The 19,464-nt window shown below is 38.4% G+C and overlaps 1 protein-coding gene across 6 annotated transcripts in view; it reads left to right on the plus strand.

Moving 5' to 3' along the window:
* The window catches only part of uros.L (uroporphyrinogen III synthase L homeolog), a 43,698-nt gene extending 24,599 nt beyond the window's left edge, over positions 1-19,099 (plus strand). For 5 of the 6 annotated variants that reach the window (XM_018224549.2, XM_018224546.2, XM_018224547.2 and 2 more), the window contains exons 7-10: positions 10,038-10,121; positions 12,013-12,095; positions 15,445-15,546; positions 17,202-19,099. In XM_018224549.2, the coding sequence (XP_018080038.1) occupies positions 10,038-10,121; positions 12,013-12,095; positions 15,445-15,546; positions 17,202-17,327 (395 nt within the window). In that variant the 3' untranslated portion in view covers positions 17,328-19,099. 6 annotated transcript variants of the gene reach the window in all.
* The last annotated feature ends 365 nt before the right edge of the window (positions 19,100-19,464 follow it).

Raw genomic sequence — 19,464 nt, forward strand, 5'->3', positions numbered from 1 at the left:
ATATACAGGTACAGGATCCTTGATCCAGAAAGCTCCAAATTAAGGGAAGACCATCTCCCATAGACTCAATTTTAAGGGGTTGTTCACCTTTAAATTAACTTTTAGTTTGATGTAGTATGATTCTGAGACAGTTTACAATTGGTTTTCATTTTTAATTATTTGTGGTCATTTAGCTTTTTATTCAGCAGATCTCCAGTTTGCAATTTCGGCAATCTGGTTACTGGTGTCCAAACTTCCCTAGCAACCATGCACTAATTTAAATTAGTGTTTGGAATAAGAATATGAGATGTCCTGAGCCTTACAGAGAATTAGTTTTTTAGGCGGGGTTGATTTTGGGGGTTCTGCACAAATATAACTCTGAAAAAAACGTAGTTTTTAACGGAAAACTCCGAACAATTTTCTGGGAAAGCTCTGAAGTTTGCCCAACCCTATTTTTTGGGGGATTTTTTCTTCATAAATAAGGTCCATTCGGGAATTTGGAGTTGCTCGGAGTTGAATATTAGAAAAACTGAAATAAATTCGAGCTTGATAAATAACCCCCTAAATGAAGGTCAGTAGAAAAGTTGCTTAGAATTAGCCAATCTATAACACACTAAACATTAACGGAAAGGTGAACCACCCCCTTTAATCAATTAAAATTTTTAAAAAAGATTTCCTTTTTCTCTGAAATAATAAAACAGTAGCTTGTACTTGATCCCAACTAAGATATAATTAATCCTTACTGGAGGCAAAACAGTCCTATTGGGTTTATTTAATATGTCAATTATTTTTTTAGCAGAAAGTATCCAAATTACGAAAAAATCCCTTATCTGGAAAACCCCAGGTCCTGAGCATTCTGGATAACAGGTCCCGCACCTGTACTGTAACCAATGTCCGTTCTAATTAAGCAATCTCTCCATTTCATTTCTCAGCATTACATGCAGTGTATGTGTATATATATATATGTGTGTGTGTGTGTGTTTTTCATTAGCTTTTGAATTATGACGCCTCCAGTGGTGCCAGGCACACAGAAGCCCAAACATCACACATTGCAGGAACCTTTAGCCACCAATCAGCCATGAGCTTTGGTTATTCTACTGCAAACAAAATAATCAAATGAAATGTCTTATTGGTTGTCATTGGTTACAGCACGGGGGCAAAGTAAAAGAGCTTTGCCCTCACCACCAAGAGCAATGTCTGTTCCAAAACAAGAGATAAAAAGGAATAAAAAGGGGGGAAGGAAATATTAATTTAATTTTCCTTTTGTTGTCTGAGGTTTTTCTACAGTTTGATGTGTTTGCTTAACTCTCCTCCTTTTAATCTTCTGCGGAAATGTCAGCAGTGCATAGAGCACATTATGAGTAACGTGCCATGAAATATTTCTTAGCACAAGTGTCATTTCTGTATAATGTACATTTACACTGCTGGGAAATGGCACTTTACCAGATCAGATTATAACTTCAAGTGACCCCGGCTTCATTTATTCCTGAACGCTCTTCAAACTGAAGGAAATCGTATTCCTCCCTGACATCTCCTTTGTCAAGTTCATTCCTACCCTCCCTGTGTTCTGCTCCTGCTTCACCAGAACGTAGAATGTGGGGGCTGAGTATAAAACAGATCAGGCGTTGGCGCTGGTTCCGGTGTTTGACTGGGCTTACCATATATATATATATATATATATACTGATTGAATATATTATATAATTAATTGTTTTATGACACTTCTATGTTAATTATGTTAAATATCCATGCTATGGTTCTTGGTTCCAAGTACAATTGTGATTATCTTGTACAGGTATGGGACCTGTTATCCAGAATGCTTTGGACCTGGGGTTTTCCAGATAACGGATCTTCCTGTAATGCCTTTAGGGGCAGATTTATCAAAGGTCGAGGTTAATTTTCGAATAAAAAAAAAACTAATTTGTGTACTTCGACTAGGGAATAGTCCAAAGTCGATTCGAATTTGAAAAAAATTAAAAAATTTGAATATTGAAATTTAAGATGTATTGGGGCAAATTTACTAACCTCCGAAAATTCGCCATCGACGGCTTCGCTCACATCGCAACACTTTGCCAGGTGTAGATTCGCCAGGACAAAGCTAATTCACTAAAATACGAAGTTGCGTCCAGGGCGCCGAACGCTGGCGAAGTTGCGCTAGCATTACTGCGACAAGCGAAGCTTGCATACGGCGGAAAGTTGAATGGACGTATATGTTGCAGCAAATACATTACATTGCACAAGCCCAGGGAACCTTAATAAAATAAAATAGAATTGTTATATTGCCCTACACATGTGCCCACTGTATAGTTTATGTGCCATATGTTAGGAAATGTAGGGGGGAAGCCGGTTGCCCCAAAAAAATTTTTTTGCTATTTTGCAGCCTATCACCCTGAAAAAGGAAAAGACACTAGCTTTTTTTGGGACTTAGAAAAATGTTCAACTATTTTTTGAGGAACTCCTATCTACTCTATTGCAATTCGCCTGGTCTGAGGTGGCGAAGGCAAGTCTGGCGCAAGAGGTAACGTTCAGTAAAATGCGCATCTTAGTGAATTTGCACAGTTACGTCCATTCGCCAGAGCACAAATTCGCCAGGCGTTAGGGAGCGAAGTACCACTAAAGTCTATCTCCTTCGCTGGTGAAGTTACGTCAGCAAACGTTAGTAAATCGAAGTACCGAAATGACGTCACGCTGGCGAATTTTCGCCCGTGTTAGTCACTTCGCCCTTTATTAAATTTGCCCCATTGTCTCTTTAAAAATTCGACTTCGACCAATCGCCATCTAAAACCTGCCGAATTGCTGTTTTAGTCTATGGAGGACCTCCTAGAGCCTATTTGGAGTCAATTGGTTGACTTTGAAAAATCAAAGTTTTTTTAGGAAAAACTTCAGACCTATTTGATCGAAAACGGACCTATTCAACCATAAAAAAACTTCAACTTAATTTCAGTCGCTCCTTTTGAATTCGAATTTCGAAGTTTTTTCAATTCGAAATTTGACCCCTTGATAAATATGTCCCTAAGTCTACTAGAAAATCATGTAAACATCAAATAAACCCAATAAGCTGGTTTTGCTTCCAATAAGGATTAATTATATCTTAGTTGGGATCAAGTACAAGCTACTGTTTTATTATAGAGAAAAAGGAAATCATTTTTAGAAATATGGATAAAATGGAGTGTATGGGAGACGGCCTTTCCATAATTCAGAGCTTTCTGGATAATGGCTTTCCGGATAACAAATCCCATACCTGTATATTGATGATATTGTAATTACAAATGAAAGGCTGACTAGGACTAACGGGCAGTTTCTCTTCAGTGAAGGAAAGGTTTTCAATAGAGTTTATTTTTCGGATGTAAGCCATTTCCTGCTTTAGGGAATAATAAATCTTGAAAAATTCAAGACTAAAAGACTGGAATATGAATAGGAGAGGACCTTACTAGAAAGATGAGCAATAAAAGTAGCAGTAATAATAAATGTGTAGCCATACAGAGCATTTGCTTTTTAGATGGGGTCAGCGACGCCCATCTGAAAGATGGAAAGAATCAGAATAAAAAGGCAAATAATTATAAAACTATCAAAAATAAATAATGAAAACCAATGGAAAAGTTGCTTAGAATTGGCCTTTCTATTACATACTAAAGTTTATTTAAAGGCAAACCACTCCTTTAAAGATTATACTATGAGTTTTTACATTGGATCATTGCACCGGAATGTGTGGCTCCCCCATGTGTGTCAGCCAAGGGCTGATATTTCATTGGAGTCAGTCGATTGGAAATGTAGCACAAAGAGCAGTGAGTGTACGGAAATAATAGATCAATACACAATTAAACAGATTGCATATGCCAGTTAGTTTTATTAAATAGAAAAGATTTTTCGAGCATCAAAACAAATAACCCTGAGTGCAAATGATGGTTTTGTTGAGTGTAATTGTGTTTTTCTGAATAATGCTTATATTCTCTACTTGTTATAATGAAAGGGGAAACATAGAATATTAATACCGTGGGATTTTCTACCGTCTGTTGTTAGATATAAGAAAATATAACATGGATGTTACGCCGCTGGCTGGGGCCACGGTCAACCTGAGTGTTCGAGCTGCGGTTGCACTGTAACTGCCACCTATGAGTTGTAGTACACAAATACCTGGAGGGAAACAATTTGGGCATTGCACAAATTTATACAGTATTTACAGGTATTGGGATCTCTTACCCAGGGGGATACCTAGGGGGTTATTTACTAAACTCCGAATGCAAAAAAATTTTTTTTATAAAATCTTTTAAAAAAAATCTTGAATTTTTCAGAATTTATTAAACCCGAGGATGGAAAAGTACTAATCTGAAAATCCGGCATCTCAGACCTGTCGAGGTTGCCTTTAAGTCAATGGGAGAAGCCCCAATGATTTTTTGATGTGCGCTGGGTTTTTGGCAATACCCTGCAGTTTTCTGAGTTTTCGGGTGAAAAAAAACCAAACAATTCAAGAAAATCGGATGGAAAAATCGTGAAAATCTCATTTTTTCACCATTTGTTCCCGCTAACAAAATTTTCAGGAAAGTGTATTAATAAATAAGCCCAAAAAACCTGTGCGGATTTGGTCTGAATTTTTTTTCCAGAAAATATTGAGATAAATTTGGACATTGATAAATAATCCCCCAAATGTCCAGCTCCGAATTAAGGAAAGGCCATCTCCCACAGAGTCCATTTTAAGCAAAAAATTCTGTTTGGTTTTTTAATGATTCCCTTTTCTCTGTAATAATTAAACAGTGGCTTGTACTTGATGGTAACTAAGCTGCATGAATCCATATTGGTGACAAAATAATCCGATTGGGTTTATATAGAGGCAGATTTATCAATGGTCGAATTTCAAATTCATGTGAGTTTTTAAAAACTCCCATTAACTCCCATGAAGCCGAAATTTGACCAATCAAAATTTATTTTAAAAAATCAAATTTTCAAAACTCGGGTGAATAGGATCAACCCGAAAACTCGAATCGAATTTGAATTCGATTAAAGGTTTAAAAACTAGATACGAGTTTTTTTTCATTGAAAAAAACTTGAATGTCAGGATGGCTGCAAACAACTCCAAATTGATCCCAGAACATCTTTCGTTGAATAAAACAGCGATTCGGCAGGTTTTAGGTGGCGATTAGTCGAATTTGAGTTCTGAAAGGGCCAGTGTATGATAAATCTCGAAAATCAAATTCAAATGTTTTAAAAAAACTCAAATGGAATTTTAACATTTCACTGGTCAAATTTGACAGTTTTGTCCTTAAAAAAAAAAAACTAGAAAATTCGAATTAGAAATTCGAATTTTCACTTCGATCCTTGAAAAATCTATAATGTTTAAATGTTTGTTAGTATGGTGGTCCAATTGATAGAAAAACCCCTTATTAAAAAAATCCCATACCTGTACTTTTATTTACATTCTCACCAGGGTCCCCTGCAATTCTGGGGACTACGGGCTAATTCCTTTACTGTTCCACCCTAATAGCAGCCATGCAAGTAGGCAGTAAAAACAGGCATCAGAATATAGGTATATGGGACCTATTATCAATAATGCTTGGGACCTGGGGTGTTCCAGATAAAGGGTCTTTTTGTAATTTGGAACTTTATACCATAAGTCTGCTAAAAATCATTTAAACATTAAATAATCCCAATTGGATTGTTTTGCCTCCAATAATGATTAATTATATCTTAGTTGGGATCAAATACAAGGTACATGTATGGGATCCTTTATCCAGAAACCCGTTATCCAGAAAGCTCTGAATTATGGGAAGGCCGCCTCCCATAGGCTCCATTTTATCCAAATAATTCACATTTTTTTTAAAAATTGTCTTTTTTTCTGTAATAATAAAACAGTTCCTTGTACTTGATCCCAACTAAGATATAATTATTGGAGTCAAAACCAGGTTGGTGTGTTTATTTAATGTTTACATGATTTTCTAGTGAGATATAAAGATCCAAATTACAGAAGGATCCATTATTCAGAAAACTGAAGGTCCTGGGCATTTTGGATAACCGGTCCTATACATGTACTGTTTGATTATTACAGAGAAAAGGGAAATAATGTTAACAATGTTGATGATTCAATAAAAATGCAGTCTATGGGAAGCAATTCAGAGCTTTCTGGATAACAGATCCTATACAGTTGAGTGCTGTAGGCCAATTATCTGATATACTCTTTATTAGGCTGGGGCCATGACACACAATCTTGTCCATTGCTGTGTAAAATTAAATGTTATTCTAACCCTATTTTCAATATATATTCAGTCCACATTTTCAATGATTTTAAAGTTATTTGTAAATGTATTTACTGTTAAATGCAGCCGCTGTCTGTCCCATGCTATTCGCTGCTTCTCATTGCTTCTCATTGCAACCAGGTCTGGTAATCAGCTGACTTCTCTCATATTGATTCAGGAGTCAGAACCAGCAAAGCAGAGACCATAAACAGCCAGACACATGCATCAGCCAATATCAATTACCTTTAGAAATAAATGTACAACCATTGGAACTATTAAATGAATGTTTGTTGGTAAGTTGCTTAGAATTATATTTGCTTTTAAGGGCCAGGTCCTTGCGTTTCCTCGCCCTTAATGCTCTACAATTAGACTGCGTGCTCTGTGGGGCAGAGACCTAAACACCTCTATGTGCTGAATATTCTGTAATGACTATTATTATAGCAATATAAAGCTTCTTATAGTTGAACCAGGGCTGGAGCACTTGCCAAGGGGAGTAATAATCCCTACTGACCCAGTGGCAGAAGACCCATAATGCATATACATTATTCATGCTAAATCACTGCAGCCGAATGCTCTACTGCTGCAGTACCATTATTGCTTAATTGGTAGATCATTTGTTTCAGTGAATCCCAGAAATCCTGAGCTAGAGCTGCCCCGCTCTTGTTGCCAGTGATAAACAGGGGCAGAATGAATGATTGCTGTATGGCATGTATTCATCTGCCAGTTAGAATGGAAGCACCGTTTTACTCAATGAAGGGTTTTATTGAGGCTCCATGCATCTGTGCCACGTCTCTGGTTTATAGCTGTAGCATTTGGCTGCCATGTCCAACCTCCAGATGAGCCTCGTACAGAGCAGAACATCGGGAGAAGGCCGTGTTTGACTGTAAATAAATGTCTACTGTCTCCAGAGTTGCTTTATTGCTCTCAAGCGCAAAGCAATTGTGCCCATCAATGCCACGTTAAATCACGTCCGGCAGTTTAGAACTGCCCGTGAAAGGACACATTATGGCGAAAAATCCTAACAGGGTGTTTTCCAGTTTAAGAAGAAAGAAACGGATTCGCTGTCATGTCCAGTTTCATATTGTAAACAATAGTAAGGAAAGCAATAAATGGCATTTTGTACTGCCCTTGTCTTTCTTGCTCTCTGGCTTCAAAGACAGCTTTGAAAAGAGGAGAAACTATTTAATGTGTCTCTCCGGCACAGATCGAAATTGAATTCTGCCCGACTGATCTTGAGCATATGTCTGTTTCCTATCCACACAAAGGAAATGTCACAGGGCTTCTTCTCCAAAGCCTGACGCAGTTCTGATGGATTGGCCGGACTTTATATTGACAGGCTTTCATGAGTTCATCTCGTCTCTTCATCGGGTCAGTGAGAACTAGAGCTGAGCCTTAAACTGGTACCAGGCATGGTGAATCCCCCCCCCCATAAAAAGTAAAAAATAAAAAAAATAAAACGCTGATGGCCAGGATCCCTCCATAAAGATAAAAAACATTGGTGGCCAGGATCCCCCCATTAAGAATGAAAAAAAAAATTGGTGTTCAGTGGAACTTACCGTTCAATTTTTCTTACCCTCATTGGTTCCCTTCGTTGGCTTTGACTCCTTTTGTCGGCTTCCGCTCCTACTTTGGCTGTTTGGCTTCTACTTTGGCTGTTTGGCTCCTACTTTGGCTGTTTGGCTCCTACTTTGTCGGCTCCTACTTTGGCTGTTTGGCTCCTACTTTGGCTGTTTGGCTCCTACTTTGGCTGTTGGGATCCTACTTCATAGGCTTTGGCTCCTACTTCATAGGCTTTGGGTCTTACTTTGGCTGTTCGGCTCTGGTTCCAAACTTTGGCTGCTCGGCTCCTACTTTGGCTGCTCGGCTCCTACTTTGGCTGCTCGGCTCCTACTTTGGCTGCTCGGCTCCTACTTCGGCTGTTCGGCTCCTACTTCGTTGGTTCCTACTTTGGCTGTTTTTCTCCTACTTTGGCTGTTGTGATCCTACTTTGTCGGCTTTGGCTCCTACTTCATAGGCTTTGGGTCCTACTTTGGCTGTTCAGCTCTGGTTCCTACTTTGGGTGTTGTGATCCTACTTTGTCGGCTTTGGCTCCTACTTCATAGGCTTTGGGTCCTACTTTAGCTGTTCAGCTCTGGTTCCTACTTTGGGTGTTTGGCTCCTACTTTGGCTGTTTGGCTCCTACTTCATCGGGTTCGGCTCCAACTTTGGCTGTTCAGCTCTTACTTTGGCTGCTCGGCTCCTACTTCGGCTCCTACTTTGTCGGCTTCAGCTTCTACTTTGGCTGTTCAGCTCCTACTTTGGCTGCTCCTGCTTCGGCTCCTACATCGGCAACTCAAGGGTCGATCGTTCGTCCCCCCAGTGCCCACCTGATGGCGGCCCTCCGTATAATCACTGAGCTCTAGACAATAACATTCATTTGCTACTCCTTCTCTCAGGGGGTTCTTTGTATCTATGACTTGTATTATACTCAACCCTGTCTTACCCATACACACTCATTCCTGACATATGAATACTTTGTGAAGGTGTGTAGACATTTTAAAAGGGGATAATAAAAGTAACCATGGGTTTTTGTCCACCTATATGACCCATGGCACACAGGTATTATTCTAGTGCCTGCTTGACAGCCACTATACATGTGTATAGTGGTTATAAAGTGTGTAACACATCTTCTTGGGAATGATGTTCTACAGTGCCACCTACGGACAGCGATATCTACCACCATCACCTTTCCTATTCACTCTCATAGAGTGAATAGGAAGCACAGCATTTTGTTTGCCTATTTCACCGTTAAATGTATAACGCAATGAGCAATGTGCTTCTATTATGCCATTAAATGTTGATGTTCCATGGTAGTGAAAATGACGTGCATGTTGTGTGTCAAAAAAATATTCGGTTTCAGTGTACGCTCTTAAAGGATTGGACTAGCCTGCCAGAATCTACCAGAGGGCCTATGCACTTTTTGGCCACAAAGTATGAGAATTACCATTTGCTCTACTTATTTTCCACCATTGACCTTCACAGCATGCAAGTAATTTAGCATTTACTCCATCTAACCTTTATGAGAGTGGGCCCTTGATGTCGGGTACTTTGATGGGCCCTAGGACTGGGTGTAATTTTAAGCATTAGCAGAATTGCCCCCTGAGTTTGCTCAGCTTGCTTGAAATGGATTTCTTGTACTAAGCACAAATCTGCACAAATTATTCTTTATTTCTCATAATGCACGTGAAATTATCAACCATCATTTGTACTGATAGAATACACTAGAGCCATACTTATCCGGTAAATTATTTCTTTATTAATGGCGCATAGTGATGCCATTGGTAATTTATGTTATTTTTGTCGCATGACTCACTATAACTTGTGTATTATAATAATTATTATTTCCCTTGCTCTAAAATGTGAGGATATTAGAAGTCCCCTCGGAGTTCCATCACCTGTATAAAAGTGATCTGCCTACATCCTTGTGCTTTTATACAGTCACGCTACACCTTTTTTGTGTCTTATAATAGGGGGTACATTTATCACTACATATATATATATATATATATATATATATATATATATATATATATATATATATATATATATATATATATATTACAGTTTATAGTACCATTTGAGTATTATCTACTCATGAAATAGGGGCAAGCAACCATGTTTTTCTTCAACCATCCAAGGTCATAGTAAATGATCTCTTAAATCTAATTATTTAGATCTGAACATCTGTTTTGCCTCTTTTATTCACACTGTATATCAGCCTGTTGGGACAAAAGTCTTAAGTCATGTCACCAAGTCATTCCTGGGAATGTAACATAATACATTTTTTTTTCAGAGGGATTATCGTATTCCGCACCCATTCTTTTTCCTTGTGGATCTTTGAAAAAAGAGGTTCTTCCTAAAAAACTCCAGGAGAAAAGTATGTACCAAAACTTACTTGGGGGTATGTGGAAATAAGTGATGATCCCACTGGCACATATGTATTGCTTGAAACTCTATGGAGTCCATTATTATTAGACTCCATTTTATCTAAATCATCACAATTTTGAAAAATGATTTTCTTTTTTCTCTGTAATAATAAAACAGTACAGGTATGGGATCCGTTATCTGGAAACCTGTTATCCAGAAAGTTCTGAATTACAGAAAGGACATCTCCCATAGACTCCGTTATAATCATATAATCCAAATGTCTTTTTTCTCTGTAATAATAAAACAGTATCTTGTACTTGATCCCAACTAAAATATAATTAATCCTTATTGGAAGCAAAACCAGCCTATTGGGTTTATTTAATGTTTACATGATTTTCTAGACTTAAGGTAATTGTTAAGATCCAAATTACAGAAAGACCCATTATCTGGAAAGTCCCAGGTCCCGAGCATTCTGGATAACAGATGCCATACCTGTACCTTGTACTTGATCCAAACTAAGATATAATTAATCCGTAGTGGAGGGTTTATTTAATGTTTACATAATTTTCTAGTAGACTTAAGGTATGAAGATCCTAATAATGGAAAGATGAGTTATCCGGAAAACCCCAGGTCCCGAGCATTCTGTATAACGGGTCCCATACCTGTAAATAATAAAACAGTACCTTGTACTTGATCCAAACTAAGATATAATTAATCTTTATTGGAAGCAAAACCAGCCAATTTGGTTTACAGTATTTAATGTTTAAAGGATTTTCTAGTAGACTTTAAAGGGGTGTTTCACCTTTAAGGTAACTTTTATTATGTTATAGAACGGCCAATTATAAGCAACTTTTCAATTGTTTTTCATTATTTATTTTTTATAGTTATTTGCCTTTTACTGCTGTTTCTAATAAACAAATGCTCTGTAAGGCTACAAATTTATTGTTACTTTTTATTACTAATCTTTCTATTAAGGCCCCTCCTATTCATATTCCAGCCTCTTATTCAAATCAATGCATGGTTGCTAGGGTGATTTGGACCCTGGTTACCACATTGCTTAAGATGCAAATTGAAGAGCTGCTGAATAAAAAGCTAAATAACTCAAAAACCTTCAATAATAAAAAAGGAAAACAAATTGCAAATTGTCTCAGTATATCACTCTCTACATCATACTAAAAGTTATCTCAAAATTGAACAACCCCTTTCTGGTACAACAATCAAAATTACAGAAATATCCTTTATCCGGAAAACCCGAGGCCCCGAGCATTCTGGATAACAGGTCCCATACCTGTAGTGACATTCCCAAAACTATACTGCCGTATTTCAAATGATACAATATGGCCGATCGGTAACATATAGTTGAACTCTACATTCCCAAAAGTTTTAGTTCCAAACTGTATCTGCAGCTTTTTTTTGTATGATTTTTATTCTTTTTATCTCCTTTCCTTATATAAACATTCATTTTATGTTGGAGATAATAAAAACATAGGCAGGTGAGCGCCCGGCATAACTGCGAGAGTTTGCAGCACAAGAGAAAATTGAGTAGAGCCATAGAGCACGCCTTAAGTGGGTTTGGGAAGATGAAAATCCTCGCGCTGAATGGGTCAGTCCTTTAGTGCACAGTATAATAAGGATGGCTCCGGCATTCACTTTAATAAGTATTTTAAAAGGTAACAATCTTCTGAGGTTTCTCGTTTTATGATGAGAATTGTAAAGCGTGTCCTGGCCGCTACCAACGCCTGATTATATTATCAAGATTTCCATAAGGAGAATGGAACCTGGCAGCAAACGAAAGCGCTCACATTCGCCTCGTGTAATTGCGAGAGTACCTAGTAAGGATATTGCTGCGTTACCAGCCTTGACAGCTTTATAGAAATACATTTTTTCTTTTGTAATTACAGATGTACCTCTGGAGACCATTACGGTTTATCAGACTGGCCCGCATCCCGCTATACAAGTTTCGCTCTCGGATTATTTCACAAAGGTTGGTATCCGGACTAACGATGCCTTCTAATAAATGATCCCATTCACTTATCCTTTAAGAAAAGAACTCTGTGTTCTACCTTTGGATTTAAGAGCAATTTTAGAAGTATTTTTTATAACTGCTGAGTGGCACTCCCCCCCCCATAACTAATGGACTCCGTTTGGATCCATTTCCAAATCTTTAACAATTATATTTGTGTTTTAAGGACTTCACTACTTGGCCTTTCAGCAATAACACTTCTAAGGCTGAGTCTGATATATCATACTTTTTACAGGATCAATTAAGCTTTAAATATTGTCCTTTGTGAGTTCCAGCCATGGAATAATTATGTTCTGTACAAGTGCCAGTTTATGAGTAATAAGCGAGAACTGGGATCTTGAACTCTTCAGAAACAGAAGGGATTTAGTCTGTCGTACTCGTCACTTATAATGCCTGGGAGAAATGAAGAATTATAGGGCAACTGAAGCTCCACAATATACTAGTTTAGATATGAGCTGCCCAGAAGAACAGGAGCACTCTGACAGTAAAATGACATGTTCTCATGGAGCCTTTAGATGCCCACCTAAAACCTGCCAAATAACTGTATAAGTCAATGGGAGAGGTCCAGGGATCAATTTGATGATGTTTGTAGACTTGCATTCGAGTATAATTTCGAATAGAACTCGATTTGAGTTTTTAGATCGGTAAAATTCGTACGAGTTTTAACATTTCAATTTTTTTAATAAATTTCCCCAAATCGAATTTTCGAATTCAATCGAATTTAAGGGAGTTTAGAAAAAAAACTTACCTGAATTCGAAATTCGACCCTTGATAAATGTGCCTCCCGGTGTCTCCTTTCTTTTTTATTCATTCCCCTTAACCAGGTCCGAACTGGCAATTTGTGGGTTCTGGCAAATACCAGAGGGGCTACTGTACAATGCCATAGAAAGTTACTATTTAGTGTGCTGGTGGGGGGCTGTTTGGGGCTCTGTGTACTTGGAATGCCAGGGCCAATTTTAACTCTCAGTCCAGACTTGTCCTTAACTCCCAACTGGAATATGACATGAGGAATGCCACTAACCCTAAATCTTAGTTGAAGGCTACTTCCTAAACCCCCAACCGTTAAAGGCAGTACAAACCTTCCATAACAGTTTTACTCTACGAAAATGACTTTCAACTACAGTTTCCATTGTTCCTCATTATATTTTTAAGTGTCAAAGTATTCTGGGTAGTGAGGGGCGCATTTGTCCCTTTTCGGTTCAGCTAAAAATTTCCTGCAAATTCGTGAAACAGCAAAAAATGAACGAAAAACTAATTTCTGACGCTCGCGTCAATTTTGACGCCGACGTTAAAGTCAATGGGCGTCCAAATAATTTTGACGTGCGACAGTTTTGACGCGATTGACTTTTCTGACGCACATGGCCAGCGAATTTTCACTGCTCTTTCGCTAATTTATTTCGCGGAAGTTCACCGCTAAATCGCGCCTGGTGAATTTATTCGCCCATCACTAATGCTGGGGTGCTACCTTCCAGCAGGATAATTTACCAATGAAAGTCCTGCCTGCTCTGTTTGCACTAAAACATTTGTCATTATTGCTGAAGGCATTAAACATAATTAAACCGCTAAAATAACCTTCCAGGAATCAGGATGGTGGGTGATGAGGATTTCTTCCTTAAGACTAGGGATGCACCGAATCCACTATTTTGATCCTTTGTGAAAGATTCTGCCTAATACCAAACCCGAATCCTAATTTGTATATGCAAATTAGGGGTGGGAAGGGGAAAACATTTTTTACTTCCTTGTTTTGTGATAAAAAGTCACGTGAGTTCCCTTCCCGCCCCTAATTTGCATATTTAAATTAGGATTCATTTCGGTTTGTGCAGAAGGATTCGGCCAAATCCAAATCCTGCTGAAAAAAGGCAGAATCTTGAACCGAATCCTGGATTCGGTGCATCCCTACTTTGGACGAAGATGAGCAAAATGGCCCAATTGCAATGTATTACATTAAAGCCAATGCTAGGGTTAAAGCTGGCCATAGATGTTGAGATTTTTAAAAGATCCGATCATCATCATGAGACTACGATTATCTCGGAACGATCGTACAAATTGTCCATCAACTAAAATTGCCAGGAAAACAAAGGGGAGCTGCCTGCTTGGCCCTGCAAACATAGATAGATTGCACTGGGACCGACAAAGATTTTTTTAACCTGGCCGATCAATTTCCTGACGAAAAATCGTAAGACTAACGGCGCGATAATTTCGAAGGATTGTTCGGACTTCGCTAAAATTGGTTGTTCGGCAAGAGAAATCTTTGCGTCTATGGGGACCTTAATGCGATTAAACTACTGTCGCTTTTCTTTCTGTTTCCTTGTATTGGACTACTTTGGAGGCAGTTTTTAGTCATTCAGAGTGGCCAGTGTTTGTGTCAGTATATTGCCTCCTGGGCACACTTGGCACCTCCTGTGGTTAGTTTACATACACAGGAGGGAGTAAATAAGTCTGTAATATTGACCTCTCCTATTGCCTTGCAATACACCTGAGTCAATAATGACTGTACTTCAGCTAATGATTAAATGGAAGCACTGAGAGTACAAACACATGGGATTCATTGCTCAGATACTTGTCTTTTTCAAGGATCTGCAACTCTTAAAGCTGTACAATCATATGGTTATCTTATACTGAACTCCATCACTGTGGTCACTAATGGCTGATATTTTTCCCATGTGCTATCATTCTAATCATGGGTAAGGGTTTTCTATATGACATTATGTGGGTTGGAATGTGTAAGAGAAAAAATGGGCAAAACTTGGAAGGTAACCTACTACACAGGGAGAAAATACAGACCCATTGCAGATAGTACCCAAGCTGGAATCCTAGGACCCAAGTGCTGCAAGGCAGTATTACTAACTCTGTGTTCCCCATCATGTGCAGATCAGTCTATTAAATGCTGATCATTCTGTTATCCAGAAAACCGTTATCCAGAAAGCTCCAAATTATGGAAAGGCCGTCTACCATAGACTCCATTTTATCCAAATAATCCACATTTTTTAAAATGATTTCCTTTTTCTCTGTAATAATAAAACAGTAGCTTGTACTTGATCCCAACTAAGATATAATCAATCCTTATTGGAGGCAAAACCAGCCTATTGGGTTTATTTAATGTTTATATGATTTTCTAGTACACAAGATCCATCATCTGGAAAATTCCAGGTCCCAAGCATTCTAGATAATAGGTCCTATACCTGTATATTTTTTTTTTACAATTTTTCTAACAATGTTTAAATTTGAATTTGTCATTTTGGTTTGTTCGTTTGAAATATAAGTATAAATTCACTTGTTTTTTTCTTTGTATTTCCTAATCATTGCGCAGGAAGGTGTCCCAGCAAGTATTGTTTTCTTTAGTCCGTCTGGGCTGAAATATTGTCTCTTGTTTCTTAAGGATCTCCCTAGCGATCAGCTTAATCAAATAAAGGTAAATTTGTTCAAGTGCAACAGCACCTAACAATTAGCCAGGTTATAGCAATAATTTTGGTGTGAAAAGTTATTTAGAACACTAATAGCAACTTATAGGGTATGGGCAGGGGGAGGGGTTTAAATGAAGTAGTGGTTTAAAATAGAACACCTGATCTGATGGGAACTTACATGGGTAGGAAAAGAAATCTTGAGGAGCCATCTTCTGAGTGTCAGTGGCACTGCACATGCTCAGTGTTCTCTGGGCAGCTATTAATGCTACAGGGCTGTTTATTTAATTCTGATAAAGAATGCACTGGTTTCTGAGCTGCTATAAATATGAATTAGCTGCTAACTAGTCTCATATCATCTCCAAGCTCGGGTAAAAATGTGCTGTGAATTAACAGACAAGAAGAAGGGGAGCTAAATGAGTTATTGTCAGTGCCACAGATTTTCCTTTCTATAAGGGCTGTGATGCCCTTGAGCTTGTAAACAGCAAAAACCCAAGACATAAGGGCTCATTTACAGCTGCATTGAGCAAAGTGCAATATCGACAATGGTTTTTCCAAGAATTCCAACGTTGTTAAAATGGGAGCTTACATGGAACTGGGCAGGGAAAAATCAAACCTTAATAATTTGAAGTAGGGATGTACCAAATCCACTATTTTGGATTCAGCCGAACCCCCGAATCCATCGCGAAAGATTCGGCCGAATACCAATCCGAATTTGCATTTGCAAATTAGGGGTGGGAAGGAGGAAATATTTTTTACTTCCTTGTTTTGTGACAAAAAGTCACATGATTTCCCCTTCCGCCCCTAATTTGCATATGCAAATTAAGATTCTATTTGGCCAGGCAGAAGGATTTGGTCGAATCCTGATGAAAAAGGCTGGCCGATTCCCGAACCGAGTGCTGGATTCAGCGCATCCCTAATTTGAAGAATCATTATTAGACTATAGTGGGGTCTTCAACCTTTTTTTTTACCTATGAGCCACATCCAAATGTAAAATGAGCTGGGGAGCAACACAGGCATGAAAAAAAAGTTCCTGGGGGAAATAAGGGCTGCTGTGGGCCATTTGGTAGCCACTATGTGGATTGGAAGCCTACAGGAGGCTCTGTTTGGCAGTAGACCAGGTTTTTATGCAACCAAAACGTATCTCCATGTCAGGAATTCAAATATAAGGACACAATTTAGGGCCACTGGAAGCAACATCCAAAGGGTTCGTAAGCAAATGTTGCTCGTGAGCCACTGGTTGGGGATCCCTGGACTATAATATATCTAAAAATCCACTCTCCTGTAAAAAAATTCAAGCAGAACTTTGTAAACAGGTCAGGCCATGACCCACCACTTGGCATTCTCCTCTGAGTTTAAAAGTTCTGTAATCATGTTTCTTGTGACTTTATCGTGGTGTTCTGCTCTGTTCGGGCCACGTCACTCTGCATTTAAAAAGAAACCATTAGAAGCTGAAAGAGTGACATAAGGAAAGCCATTGCAACTGACAGTCGCACAAAAGGTCACCGGTATAGCAGACATTCATAATAATTGTTTGCAGTGACATTTGGCAGTAGAGCGAATCACTTTGGACCATATTTATCTGGAATAATAAGTAAAATGTAAAGGGAGGGTATAATGAATCATCTAGAAAAAAAGTCATTTTTGTTGTTTTTTCTCCTATTAGTTTGCTGCCATTGGTCCTACAACTGCGGAAGCAATGGCCGAAGAAGGCATCCCAGTCTCCTGCACGGCTCAAAACCCCACTCCCCAGGACTTAGCAATAAGAATAAAACAAATTGGCATGCAATGAAAATGCTAATGGGGCCTGACGGACCTTCTGCCAAGTCTTGATGAAAGGTTATCGATTCCCTGACACGTCTATGGAAAGTCTGGGCTAACTTGAATATGTAAATGATGTTTTGATGCAATAAAATGCCAATTTCAAAGGTAAATGTTATGGGACATGTCACTGACGACTTAGGGGGAATGGTTTCTTTCTTCTATAGGCCATATCCCACCTGATACTCTTATAACCAGGCCCTAAGAGTAGGTAAGATCTCAGCAAACAGAGACTTAGTGACGTTCATCTGTGTTATTAAATCAGACTCCAGATGTTTTATTTCTAGTCCCAAAGGTCCTGTAGATATAGACATCAATTTTATGGTTCCTTGGCTAATAATCCTAGACATGGACACCATTTACTTCAGCTTTGAGCTCTGATCTTGGACCTAACAAATCCCGTTTAGCTGAGGTTTCTCTAGGCACGGGGGGCTCCTGCATCATGTCCTTGCTTCCATATTTACTTGAGAACTCCAACGGGCCCTAATTTATTCAGGGTTTTACTGACAGAAACCAAACTCAGTACCTAGCAAGTTACTGATATGTACAAACAGTAGGGGGGTTGGATAAAGGAAAACAAAATAGGTTTTGCCCAGCTGCGCTAAATGCACCTATATAACAAATTGTTACAAGGGAAATACTATAGCCATTTTTGCTTTCTTTAGGCATTTTATAAACAATATTTCTCTTTAAAGAGGTTGTTCGCCTTTAAATTAACTTTTAGTATGATATAGAGAGTGATATTCTGATACAATTTGCAATTGGTTGTCATTTTGTATTATTTGTGGCTTTTGAGTTATTCAGCTTTTTATTCAGCAGTTTGCCAGTTTCAGCAATGTGTTTGCAAGGTCCAAATCAACCTAGCAACCATGCATTGATTTGAATAAGAGACTGGAATATGAATAGGAGAGGCCTGAATAGAAAGATGAGTAATAAAAAGTAGCAAATCTGTATTTTTTGGGTATGAAAACTCTGAATCCGAAAACCCGGCATTTCAAAGCTCTTGGGGTCCTGTATCAGTCAACGGTGAAGGACCCAATGTCTGAACTGCTGTCAGTACCGATATCCGATTTTGGGGATTTTGGCCTGAAAAATTAGTGTTTTTTGCGGAAAAGCCCAAAAACTTCTGAATTTTCAGGCAAAGGTCCGAAGTTTGCCCGAACCTATTTTTTTGAATGATAAATAAGGTCCAATCGGGAATACTGAGATAAATTCGGAGCTTGATAAATAACCCCCTAAGTGTGTCTGCCTCAAGCCTTTCCGATTTCAATGATCTCTTTTAGGTTTAGGTCTAGATATTTCTTGTAGTCACATCAAACCATGGTGTTATGGCAAAAGGGCAGGCTATATATGCAGAGATGGTCTTTGATGTCCATCCTTTTCATCATGCCATTTAAATCAAGCCAATAAAGTACATCTTTGTTCCATGGTACGAGTCTGCAGCTGATATATTTTAGATTACATTCAATACCAAGAGCTGATCTACTGGAGATATGGAGACAATATTCCAGTGTATAAACAAACAATGTATTATATATATTCTGTGTTGTCAAACCAAGGTGTTCAGTTCAACTCTTCTCTATCTGATCCTAAAATAGGAGTAGAACCACAATGTCCTAGAAAAATCACAAATCTGTCCAAAAGACTAATCTTCAACCATCGTCTAGAATCCAGCACTTATGAGTTGGAATGAAATGTATTGCTTTGTGATGACCAATGGAAATAAATGAAGAGCTATTATGATATTATACATGTTTCTTGGCAGGAGAACTGACCAGTGTTTTATCTCATAGAGCTGTTCTTGCTCAAGTGATGCATCTGCTTTAGTTCTGCTAAAATTGCAGCCACCCAAACAAGTCTCTTGTTTACTTCTTGGAGACTTTGCAGCTCACAAGGCTGACGCTGCTTTCAGTTTGCGAAAATGTTTCCAGGCAACTTAATCAATCTTGCAATCTTAATAAAGGTCAGTTTCGAAAAAGTTGCATTGCCTTCTAGGTGTTTGTGTGTTTGTGTACTGGTCACAGACAGGACAGTGTTGCAATGAGAAACAGATGCAGATTTATTTTAGGAAAGGATGGATTTTGTTCAATTTACTTTCTCTATAGACC

Source organism: Xenopus laevis, chromosome 7L, assembly GCF_017654675.1.
Source record: "Xenopus laevis strain J_2021 chromosome 7L, Xenopus_laevis_v10.1, whole genome shotgun sequence".
NCBI classification, from domain to species: domain Eukaryota; kingdom Metazoa; phylum Chordata; class Amphibia; order Anura; family Pipidae; genus Xenopus; species Xenopus laevis.